Raw genomic sequence first — 12,644 nt, forward strand, 5'->3', positions numbered from 1 at the left:
GGGAAGGGTCAGGATGACCGCTCTCACCTCCAGAGAAGCTGACTCAGGCTAACGGGCTTGCACGACAGGGCAGCCAGTGTAGAGCAGACACTCCCCAGGATGCACAGCCCAGTTCCCGTGAAACTCCAGGTACCCCAGGCCCCACACACAGGGGTCATGGGGCACAGTGCACCATGACCAGAGTGATATGCTCTACAGCCACCCTATTAGCAAGAGGTGCCTGATACCAGGGGCCCAGGGGAAAACACTTGGCAGCATTCTCCAGGAGAGGTGTCCCTAGAACCACTCCACCTGAACAAGGGGGTGGGGCCCAGTAGAGAAAAGGAGGGAGACTTCATTTCATTAAACATATTTCTTGCTAAAAGTTAGCTTTTACTGCTTACATTCTATAAATAAGATTCTGCAACCATGTTGTTGAATATTAGGGCACACTGGAAATAGCTCATTTCAAATAAGAAAATGGTTTGTGTTCACCCAGTTCTAGAAGCCAATTTTCAATTGCTTAAAATAGTCATGATATTTTACCAAGGTAATTATACTCTTAGCTATCAGTAACAATTAACTCCTTAGACCAGAGCCGCTTAATAAAGGTCTCAAAATTGCGCATTCCAAGCACCGAATACTTAAATGTCAAGCACACCAACAGGCCCCTCAGAGGGGATGCAGACACTGAGAGCCATCAATTGGGCTCCTCAGTAGGCTACATCCAGGTCCTGTTGGTGGTTGGTGTGCTATGCTCTCCCCTCAGGAGGCGGGTTGTGCTATGCTCTCCCCTCAGGGAGGCGGGTTGGAGGTGCACAGGGCGAGGATGCCTCCCCAGCAAGGCAAGGGAAAGACCAGCCTCTTAAAGAAACCTGAGGTCCATGGCAACCACCTCAGGGAATCTTGGAGAGGGGGTACTCCCCAATCACAAGCAAGCCAGGCTGGGGTCTGATGTGCCCAGGTCAGAGTCCTTGGGAGTTGGACATCACCTATATGAGACACCACACGTCAAAGCACAACACACCCTCCCAGAGCAGCCTGATGAACAGCTTCATCATGCTGGCTGGCAAGACAAATCCTTGCATCCCCAGCCCAGGGGCTGCGTGGCGATTGGTATCGATTCATCGCAACATGCCTTGCAGGGACAGTCAGTATAAATAATCAGTCAGTGTCAAGCAATCAATATCTACCTTCCTGCTAACTCAGAGACGCCCATGAACTCAGCATGAGTTGAGGAGGTCAACTTGGACCAAAAGCTTCTCATCTACTAAGTAGAGGAGAAAATGGAAATTTCCTGCAATGGGAGTCTGAGGTGTGAATGTCAAGGACAGAAACTCCCTAGGAAGCCAGACATGAGCTTCCAGAGTCGTAAAAGACCCCACTGGGACAATAAAGAGCTCAGACTCCACAGGGGACAGAGATTGAGCCACCCTAGTACCATCAAAAGCAGGTCCTCTTTCTGACCAACTCCCAACCTGAGAGGGGATCTGAACAGCCACCAGAACCAAAGTAACTCTGATAACGTAAACTAGAGGCCACAAATCAGAGCAGAGGAAACACAGAGCCACAGGCCAGATCTGGCCTCCAAGAACAGCTGCAGTCACACAGCTGTTTGGAACACTCCATATATGCATCCAGACTGCTAGCTTTCTGAGAAAATAAGATCCCTCAGGACAACCACATGACCCTCTCCTCCCCAAATGGGTCATACACTCCAACCCGCCCTACCTGGGCAGGCCCACTCCCCCAGCTGAGGCAGGCATCTGAGTTTTCAAAATATGACTTTTATATATCTCCCATCCCTGACCCCTGGTGTCATTGACAATGACATTCATTCAAATGACATTCATTCAAAGATGCCCATATCCTGTTCTCTCACACCTATGCCCATGGTTACCTGGCAAGACAGGGAATTTTCAGATACAACTATAGTTACAGACATTCAAGTAGGGAAGTTATTCTGGACATCCAGGCAGGCCAATATAATCCCAGGAGCTCTGAAAAACAGTGCTTTCTCCAGTGAAGACGGGGCTATGAAAAGAAGAGAACTGGAGAGGTCTGAAGGCTGGGAGGGTCTTCACCACCCTCTATGGGCTACAAGGACAGGTGGGAAACAGAAGGGCACATTCCGGTAGCCTCCAGGACCAGGATTTGGGGCTGCAGAGACTAGATTATGCCAGTGACCCTAGTGAGTTCAGAAGCAGGATCCGCAGAGCCCCAGGTGAGTGCCCAGCAGGGGCTAAGTCGAAACCCCTGATCATGTCATGCAGGTCCTACCAGAGTCCAGGAACCAGCCATGCCTGCCCAGGCCACACAGCTCTCTGATAAATATGTGAGGTCTCCAGCTATGGGGTCTAGAGGTACCACAGCAATGATGGAAAGTCACACCCCAGTGCCAGAGGAACAGCTGCCTTCCTACAGCCTCCAGCCCCCAGGGCTTTCTGTCTTGAGAGGAACCAGGACCCTTAGTCCCACAACCCAGCAAGGATTTACTGAGCTCTGACAAGCCAAGGCAAAGGCAAGGTGAGGGGTGGAAGAAAGACCACTCTAGCATTCCCAGGAGCCTTCTCCCCCAGTGCCCAGTAGCCACTGATGATCTGGATTCTAGCAAGAGCTCAGAAAGTAAGCCTGTGACCAGTGTCACCCTGTTCACTCCCTTCCCCCCATCACCATGGCTCTATCTATAATAGCAAAACATGGAGGCAACAAAAGCTAAAAGGCCATGGTGCATCCTACCATGAAATACTACTCAGCAGTGACAAAGGAACACATGATGAACACACAAAAACTCGGGCGGCTCAGGAGGTTATCACACTGTATGAGAAAAGCCAATTTTTAAAGAGGATGTTCTGATTCCATTTATGTAACATTCTTAAAATGACAGGGCTGCAAAAGTAGAAAGCAGATCAGAAGCTGCCAAAGTCAAGTGCTGAGGGAGAGTGAGAGTGACTGGAGAGGATGCAGGCAGGGGATGGGGGACAGGCACAGGACACACATGCTGCCAAGACTAAACTCATGTTCTGCTGCCATGCCCTGTGCAGTCCCCAAGTTTTCATCATAAGGCTTAAGAATCTGGGGATATTATAACTTTACCCAGTGTGCTTTCCACTTTCAGTACAGTATTCAGTGAAATTTCATGAGCTATCCAACACTTTATTATCGAGCAAGCCTTGTGGAGATCACTCTGCTAGACTGCAGGCCAGTGCAAGTGTCCTGAGCACGTTGAGGCAGGCGGGGCTGAGCGGGGGCTATCAGTAGATGAAGTATCTTAAATTCATTTTCTGACTCACTGTATTTTCAACTTACGATAGGTTTATTGGCACACGAGCCCCCTCCTAAGTCAAAAAGCATGTAGTCATGTAAAAGGTAACCATCAGGGGCATGAGGTAACAGATCCAAGAGACGTCTCTGAACCACCTTTGCAACTTCCTATGGACCTACATTTCAAATAAAAATTTAAAAGCCCTCAACTGGGGTTACCACTTGGAACATGGCTACACACTTTCAACCAAGTAAACACAGTGGAAGCCAGGCTTCGTGCTGCTGGGTTGGGCCTATAGAAAAAGGAGGAACCGGAATGGCCCATGTGGGGCTGGGCCTGAGCAAGTCAAGGACTCCGGTGTGAACTCAAGTGAATGTGACACAGATGGTCCCACAGATGCATTCACACGCACACATGCAATTTACACACATCTCCTGGCTCTTCTGGCTGACAGACATCCATTGGTAATACCCAAGTAGCAAGACCCACTTTCCAAACACCAGGCTGCATGAAAACAGCCAGGGACCCCTGGAAAAATGGCTGACTCTATGACTGGGACAGGAAATATACAGGATGAGCCCAGAGTATCTTGTAATGCCAGAAGCAGGACAATGCTCAAAACAAAAACAAAGGCCGAATGTTCTCTCTGATAAGTGGATGCTGATCCATAACAGAGAGGGGGGAGACATGGGGAAAAATGGAGGAACTTTGGGCAAAGGGGAAGGAAGATATTGAGGGTGCATGGGAACAGGAAAGATGATGGAATGAGATGCCCTAGATACATGTATGATTGCACATATGGTGTGACTCTACATTATGTACAACCCTAGAAATGTAAAGTTGTGCTGCAATTGTGTACAATGAATCAAAACACATTCTGCTATCATATATACCTAATTAAAATCAATTAATTAAGAAAAACTCACATATAAACCCACAATGACATCAAAGGGACCCAGGATTCAACTGAAAGACCCCAGTGCTACGGCCACAGAATAAAGTAGTAATGGATTAAAATCCCAAACCTAAAATAAATGTCCACAAGTCCATCTGATATAATAAATGAGGGAGAAGAGACAAACTCCTCATCATGGTTAGGATATAAGGTGTTCCCCAAAAGCTCCTAGTAATGCAGGAATGTTCAGAGGTGAAGTGACTGGACTATGGGAGTTGTAGCCGAATCAGCCCATCCTAGTTTGAATGGACTGACGGGGTGATAACTATAAGCTGGTGTCTGGAGAAGGAGTGTCATTGTGAGCATGCCCTGGAAGAGCTCATCTTCCCTGCAGCCCTTCCCCTTCCTGCTCCACTTCCTGGCCCCTATGAGCTAAGAAAAGCTCCTCTACCACATCCTTTCCCCATGATGTGCTGCCTCACTTTGGGCCCAGAGCAATGGAGTTGGCTGTCTATGTACTGAACCTCTGATTCTGTAAGCCAAAATAAATTTTTCCTCCTCTAAGCTGTTCTTATGAGGTATTCTGGTCATAGCAATGCAAAAGCTGGCTGAAACACCAGCCAGGCTAAAGAATTCTAAATAACTTAGATAGAGAAATCTGCCTCCAAGGAGAGAGTGTCAACTCCCAACCCCTTAGGTGGGGGCAATGCACACTGACCTCTTTCTAAAAATGCAGGTAGAAACTGGGAAACAGGAACTTGACATAGGAGAAGCCTGTCAAACCAGACCTCATCAGGGGCTCGAGGCCACCATCATTAGTGGCAAGTCACACTGACAGCATGTCCCCTTGACATGATGTGTTGAGAATGAAATTTTACCTCTTTTTCCCAAACCCACAACCACTGGTAATCATGAGAAAAACAGCAGGTAAATCTCCAAAGAGGAACACACCTCCAAATTGCCAAGGTCACCAGAAACAACGTCTGTAAAACTGTCACAGCCAAGAGGACCCCAAGGAGATATGGGGAGTAAATGTCACATGGTATCTTAGATGGGATCCTAACAGAGAAAAAAGACATTACAAATGGATTAAGAGACTCTGAATAAAGTATTCATCTTAGTTAATAATAATGTATCAATACCAGTTAATTATATCAAACATGTCATACTAACACAAAGTGTTACTAGGGGATACTAGATACAGGGAATTCTCTGAATTCTTAATTTTTCTGTAAATCAAAAATCTTAATTTTTCTGTCAATCAAAATGTTCTTGTCATATATAACTAAAAGGAACAAATAAAAAAAATTGGAAAGGAAACTGTTCTAAAAACTGAAGTTGCCTGGGTAAGCAGGTGCGCACACACACAGCCCAGGTAAGCAGGTACACACACAGAGCTTGCAACACAGCCTGAGAGTGGGCAGCAAGTAAATGGTAGCAGCAGTCCTTGGCTGGGAAAGTTGTCAGAGGGGTGCTGGGCCATGCCAAGGGGCCCTTGAAAGCATGGTAGAAGGTCGTGGGTGGCTCAGGATTAACTAAAAAGACCTGGTAGAGAACAAGGTGAAATCCAACCAGGCCAAACTCCCACCAGTGTGATTTCTGCATATTAAACATACCCGACAGACATGTGCTATGCTCTGAATGTTTGTGCCTTCCACAAATTCCTATGCTAGCTCCAAGTGATGGCATTAGGAAGAGGTGCTTAGGTCATGGGGGTGCACCCTCAGGAATGGGATCAGTGCCCTTGTAGAAGAGGCTCCAGAGCACCCCTTCTGCCTAGAGAGGAACAGACAGAGGCTCTGTGAATTGCAGCAGTCCTCACCCAGGTCATTCGAGCGCCCTGCTCTTGGTTTTGCAGCCTCTGGAACTGTGAGCAATCATTACTGGAGATGTGTAAGCCCCCAGCCCATGCTATTTTGTTACAGCACCTGGAAAAACTGAAACACCTTCCCAAAGTCACCTCTGCTCCCAAGGGCTGTGTACCCCTCCCCATCTCATAGCCATGACTCCCAGAGTTTACTCCATTTCCTCACTGGCTACGTGTGCAAGGCTCTGTCTCCTGGATCTGAGTCCCATAGAGCCTCCCTCGGGAGGGGACAATGGGCTTTGTTGTCAGGGCCTCGAAATAGCTGCCCAAGTGAGAATGGGTAAGCTACGTACGTACCCACTCACTATGGTCACATTCCAAGGGCCCTGGGGCCATCCTGCAGAGAGGGGAAACTGAGACCCAGAGACACTGAGAGGTGGTTTTGAGATCCCAGGGAAAAGCCAGGCTCCCAGACCTGAGTTCCCACTCCCCATGCCACAGGAAGGTTGCCTGGTCAAGGTGCCAAACAAACAACCACACAGCCTGGCTCCCCCCATCCCACTCTGAGGGCCCAAAGCCCCTCAATAGCCAGCACTGCCTGGGCAGCCCATGCTATGCACCCCCTGTTGCAGGGACTGAGGGAGCCCACTCCCACGGCTGCTGGACTAGGTGTTCATCTTGGCCTGCTTCCACATATCTGTATGCTGACCCCAAAAGCAGCTTTTAGATGATGAACCTCCTTCCTCTTCCCTGGTCTACACATGCTCTCATGAATTGTAAATTCCTCGGGTCTGCACGTTAACTTTACACCAGGTAACTCCTCCCGCGTCCTCGCAGCAGTGTTTTCAGGAAGCTAGCAGGAAGGGGCGGGTGCCAGTGAGCATTATCACTGCTGCCTCATTCCCACTGGACTAAATCCTGTGAGGCCCGTGGCCATGTAGTCACATCACAGGCACCTCATACTGACACCAGTGGACAAATTTGGAAAGAAGGGAGGGTGACTAAGGCCCAAAGCCTTGCCCGGGGAGGCTGCAGAATGGCTACCCAAGATCTGAGTGCCTTCTCTCAAGGAGCAAGGTCCTGGTTTTGAGCTACCTATGAAGACACTTTGGGAACTCACCTCCCTGGGATCCACCTGCAAGGCCAGGGCTCCCAAGTTAGCCTCTGGAGCTGAAGAGAGGGTCTGGCCTCCACTCAAGTCCTGGGAAGCCCTGCATGATGCCAAGACAAACATGAGGTCTTCTTTGCACAGATATCTAGGTGCTGCCAAGAAGCGAGCAGAGGCGGCCAGGGAACAGCAGCATGTAGCAGCTGAAATATGACTCGTTTTCTGAAAGCTTCATAAGCAGGGGGTTCCAGAGATAAAGAACCTGGCTTTATCTGGATCACTAGACATGATCAAGAGCTGGCAGACACTGTTCAGGCACGGCTTCTGGTACTTCCTGGGCACATCCCCTTTCCTGGGGCAGAGTGGGGGGTCAACACAGCTCCCTCTGCCCACTTGACAGCAGTGTGGACAGGTGGGGAGTCTCTGCCCAGCAATCTGATGCCCCACCCTTACACAGAGTGTGCTTGGGGACAGATTTGGCCTTTTTCTTCCTTGCCTTTTGAAATTTCAATGTCCATGGCAATGTTTTATTAAATAATACTCACCAAAAACCATTTGTGCCTGAGTAACATTGGCTTAACACGCCAGATGTTGGAACCCCTCAGGCAAGAACAATTAGAAAAGGCACAGAGGCCAGACAGAACCACTGAGTAGGGAAAACAAGTGTGTCCCATCCTGCACAGCTGGAAACACGGGACCAGCCTCATTCTACACCCAAGACCAAAGCCCACTTCAGTTTCCTCTACACTTATAGACAGTGAAGGATGGGAAGGCTGCCTTGCCCACTGGGTCTCAAGGATGCTGACCCCAGTCAGGGCCCTGCAAAAGACCAGCGATTACACAAAAGGCTCCACCAGGGTGTGGCACCAGGCCAGGAAACACAGGTTGCTAGAGAGAGACTGCAAAAAGCAAGGCCTCCTGGAAATACAGGATTGAGGAGACCCTGGCACTCCAAGGACTTTCCTGACAATTCGGGGTAAGAGCACACAGCCTAACCAAACTGCCTGATCAAGCTGCCAAGATGCATCCTCTTTGGCAGAAGGTTTGTGTTGCCCACGGCCTGTGGTTTCCAGGCAGTGGCATGCTATGCTATATGAGACATGAGGGCACAGACCACTGGCAGCAGCCATGCAAAAGTCTGCACAAAGGTGTGGTGCCAGAGAGAAAAGGACAGGTGTGCAAGTGGTGGGGCAGGCCTGGCCACACTTCAGTGGACCTGTACCTTGGTCAGCAATAGAACACGCTTCTGGAGCCTCCGGGCCAGTGCCTCATGGGTCTCCCGCTTCTTCCTCTCCTCTAGCAGCTGGCTACTGACTTGCCGGACCTCCTCCTGGAGCTGCTGCTGGGCCTTCTCCAGTCCCCGGGCACTGTGCAAGGAAGACAAAAGGGGAGTGATAAGGTCTGATGAGACCACCCCAAGGCCCTGGGATGATTCCCCACAGCGAGCCCCACCAGGATGCCCTAAAATAGAGCTGCACGTGCAGCCGCCTCGCTGTCATTTCCTCACTCCTGAATAGCTACTTAACGCCTTTCAGGAGTTTCTGGATTTCAAATAGACGCCCAGGGTGATCCCAGCACACGGCAGGAGGGGGAGGGAAGCTCAACTCCATACACAATGGGAAAAATTGTCAGCCACGCAGTGCTTCAGTACGGGACTTCTGAATGAGCTAAATTGCCAGCACAAGCACTTCCCATGTGAATCACAGTTGGCGCAGATGTGCAGCATGGAGGGGGCTGCACAGTCCCTAAGACTTTCTGCCCATCGAAACCCTCGCGGCCACACACTGGGCCTATAGTGTGGGAGAGACCCTAGGGTGCAGCCAGGCTGAGCCCTCTCCCTGCCTCTGTGCAGCCAGCTGATGTTTCCTGCCCGTCTCCAGCTTCAACATCCCCCTTCCCTTTGCATCCCCACAGCCTCTGTCTCCTCATGTCTCCCCAGCATCATACCACCTCCATCCAGATGGCCTTCTGGTCCATCCTCTGGCAACACATCTCTTCAGACCAGAGAAGGCAGGAGCTCTCCAAGCAGAGGGCAATCTCCCAAAGTATGCTTGGGAGAGCCATGACCCCTGATCTCTCAATGCCACCAATTCCCCCACAGCCATGCCCAGCACAGGCATGAAGCTGGCTGGTCCTTCAGAGGCCGGCTCAGGACCCTGGTGAATGCTGTCAGCACCAGAGAACTCCAGCCAATGCTTAAGGGTTCCTAAGATCCACTAGGGAGGGACAAGCAATGGTCATGATTAAGAGAGTGAGTGAGGCAGGGCCAGTGCACCAGGAGGGCACATTAGCATGTGAAGAGGGAGCAGGGTTTATCTCCTTCACTGGCAAAGATTTCTTCCCAAAGAAAATCCTAACCAATCCTTGAAAATAAAACATGAACAGGATGATAGGGTTCTCATATAAGGTAACATTCATAACATTTATGAGAGGTGACAATAAGAATGATGGGGCCACTTTGAAATTTTGAAATTTGGGGATGGGCTGTGAAGGACATCTGCAGTCTGAGATTATCTTTGGCATCCAATTATTTCTATTTGTTTTGATTACATGATTTCAAGGAAACCTTAACTCATAAGGGCGATAGATAACGATTTCTTTAGAGGTAGTCTCTACTGCAAATTTTTTCTCTTTCACATGAATGAGTACTTACTGGATTTTCTAAATTATAATTTAGTAAAATTCTTTAAGCAGCAAAAATATAACTCGAAAGTGAATGTAAATCAAAGATTTATGGAACTTTCTAAGGGATCTGGTATCGGCCTTAGTCCTGTTGAGTGTGGCAGGGAACACTGGTGTAGGCTGCCTGGGACAAGCCAACCAGAGGCCTGCAAGACCATGGAAGCTGGAACCAAGGCTCAGAATCAAGATGCTGGCATTTCATTCAATAAACCCACTCGGAAAGCCTGGCACTGATCTCTACTCCAAATGCAGAGTCAGCCACTGCCACCTGCACCTCTAGGTGCTCCATAACCAAAGCCACAGTATAAAACAAGTGCAATTATTCACTGGAAACAGATATATTAAGAGGCTATTTTGAGTTCCAGTTCAATTTAAAACTATTCATAGACCAATTTAATAATCAAGAACTGTGAAATCGACTCTTGAATCATTGAATTCAGGTGGGGAGGTTCACAAGCACCTTAAATCACTGCTCCAAAGTGGGTAATTTAATTAGAAGAATGGTAGCATTCGATCTGCTGTTTGAAGAGTCATATACACAGAGGAAGGAATGTGGCAATGCGTCTGTAAGGTGACAGGGCACAGTACGACATTAGATAGGGTTGAAGGGTAAGAAAACACTCTGAGAAGCTGTCCTTAGCACAAGGGGGTTAGTGTAGGCTTGAAAAGAGAGTGACAAACCCCACGTCCTACACACTAGAAGCACAACATCATCATATCTGTGGGGAGAGCTGGGCCCTCCCCACCCACTGCAGTTGCAAAGGGACAGGAGGCCATGCCATATCTGCTATTCTTTTGTGATCCTAAGGACCTGTGCTTGGTGCCACAGAGTCATGTTGCAGAACTGGGCACCAGGAACCCAGTACCAAGTCTGAGCCAGATACTAGCATGACATAGATGGGCCCCAGCCACTATAGGGAGGAGAGGACACCAGGCATGGAGATGCCCTGACCCAAGCCTTCTGCCCAGATCCAAGATTCCCAAGTACACAGCAGCTGCAGGCGGTGGCAGGAGCTGTGCTCCATGGCCCCCACAAGAGAGAACGGGGCCTCTAAGGGGTAGGGTATGACACCCAGGTTGGAAAAGCTCACTCACCAGGTCACAAAGAAAATCCATGCTCTCTCAAGAGCAAAATGCATTTCCTCAAGTGAGAAGGAAAAGAAATAAGCCAGAAGAATACTCAGTCCTACAAGAGACTCTAGTAGGCAAGACAGCACCAACTGCAGCCCACTGCCCTGCCCGTGGCAGGGGAGATAAGACCTCTGAGAGCTACCAGACTGGGCACAATCACGGTTCCACATCTATTGGGCAGTTCCCAGGGCAGTTATCTGGTTTCCAAATTTTCCAAGAGATAAACATAGACTTAAAAACCCTACTTCAGCAGGTGACAGGGAGACTGAGTTCCTGAGTACTCTGCAGAACCTCGCTGGGGGTCAGGAGCACTAGAAAAACAAGAGGCATTGAACAGCCAAGGGCCTGCCTCATGGACTCCACCCACATGGATCACATGCACAGAGAGTTTACTAATGCAATGTACAGTTAACCAGACATAAACTGAGTGATACAGGGCAAAAGGAACAATCCAAAGACTGTGGGAGGCAACAACTGAACAGCTATAATTCCTTGGACTTCATGACAAAAGGGAAAGACTGAAATAATTAAAATCTGGAAACCTCAGAAGAGGGACCCGTGGTATAGAGCATTGATGGTGTCTGAGCCAGGTGGGAGCCCTGCAGGGTCTGGGCCCAGGCCTCTGAAGAGGGCCAAGCTTGCAAAGGCTGCTGCTACTGAACTCTGGAAAAGCTGAAGACTGGATACAGCTGCTGTGTGGTGATAAGGAAGTGTCTGAAGGAAAGGAAGGTGGCCACAGGCAGGACAAGCCAAGGGCAGGGCCCCAGCCCCAGCCCCCTCCCCCTCCCCCTACTCTTCCTCCATTCTGGCCATGTCTCTCTAGTACCCACTATGGGCTGACAAGGCACCAGTCAGACAGTTGCAGAGGGCTGCAGGTCCCAGCACTGCAAGATGGAACACACAGAGGGGACTCTAACTGAGAGGAAACTTTGCAACTGGCAGTGGCAAAGACAGAAAAAATGAGTGCTGTGTTCTCACATCAGGAGGCATACTGGAAGGTACTGAAGGCACACAGGCAAAGGAAGGAAGGGCACCACATGTCGGTGGCAGGAGAAGGGCAGGCAGAAGGTGGTATTCACATCAGCCCAGCAGCAGCACTGCAGAAGTAGGACTCACGGCCCAACAGGAGGTAAGTGAGGATCAGAAGGGAGACACAGGGCAGACAGGGAGGGGCCTACACAAAGACTCAAGAGGATGAAAGGGAGCAAAGTCAGAAAGCAAGGACAGCCCTTTTGGGGCCTTTGCTAGGCCACAGAGGTGAGCCAAAACTAGGTCAGTAGAGGGCATAGGCAAGAAGAGACCAGCTCTTGCTTATAAAACAGAAAACAGTGTGGAAGAGTGTTGTTCACGCGTTCCAGGGGCCGGTCCTGTTGAAGCAGGAAGAGGCAGAGTACTGTGGGCAGTGAAGAGACAATTTCGCCTGAAGGCCCAAGACAATGAGAAGGACTAAAATATGGTGAAAAGAGGGAGGATGGCCCCTCCTCAACACACACACAGAGCCCAAAGGCTCCCAAGCAAGTGCTACTGAACCCAAGGATGCAAGTGGGTGGGACAGTAACCCTGGATCAGAACAGGACCTCTCCGTTCTGTCCCACAGGCTTTCTGAGGGCCTCCCTGGCTCAGAAGCAACTGGGTGACCAAATCCCACAGCACTAACCCACACCAGTTCCCAGGCTGCGGGTCCATCCCCATTGGGAAGCTCCCTCTGTTCACGCTCAGCCTTTCTTCTAAGGGAAGAAGAGAGCTCATAAAAAATTAAACTTCTAGCTCCATGCCA

The 12,644-nt window shown here is 49.5% G+C and overlaps 1 protein-coding gene across 11 annotated transcripts in view; it reads right to left on the minus strand.

Annotated features, from left to right (window-relative positions):
• Positions 1 to 12,644, minus strand: part of Mad1l1 (mitotic arrest deficient 1 like 1) — a 354,495-nt gene that overhangs the window by 208,455 nt on the left and 133,396 nt on the right. For 8 of the 11 annotated variants that reach the window (XM_078023582.1, XM_078023580.1, XM_078023581.1 and 5 more), the window contains one exon: positions 8,277 to 8,421. The exons of 1 other annotated variant lie outside the window; for it this stretch is intronic. In XM_078023582.1, the coding sequence (XP_077879708.1) occupies positions 8,277 to 8,421 (145 nt within the window). Of the gene's footprint in view, positions 1 to 5,090; positions 5,197 to 7,066; positions 7,158 to 8,276; positions 8,422 to 12,644 lie in introns of those variants that run through there. 2 more of the 11 variants (XM_078023590.1, XM_078023591.1) reach the window with 2 other exon arrangements.

Source organism: Ictidomys tridecemlineatus, chromosome 10 (genome assembly GCF_052094955.1).
Source record: "Ictidomys tridecemlineatus isolate mIctTri1 chromosome 10, mIctTri1.hap1, whole genome shotgun sequence".
NCBI classification, from domain to species: Eukaryota; Metazoa; Chordata; class Mammalia; order Rodentia; family Sciuridae; genus Ictidomys; species Ictidomys tridecemlineatus.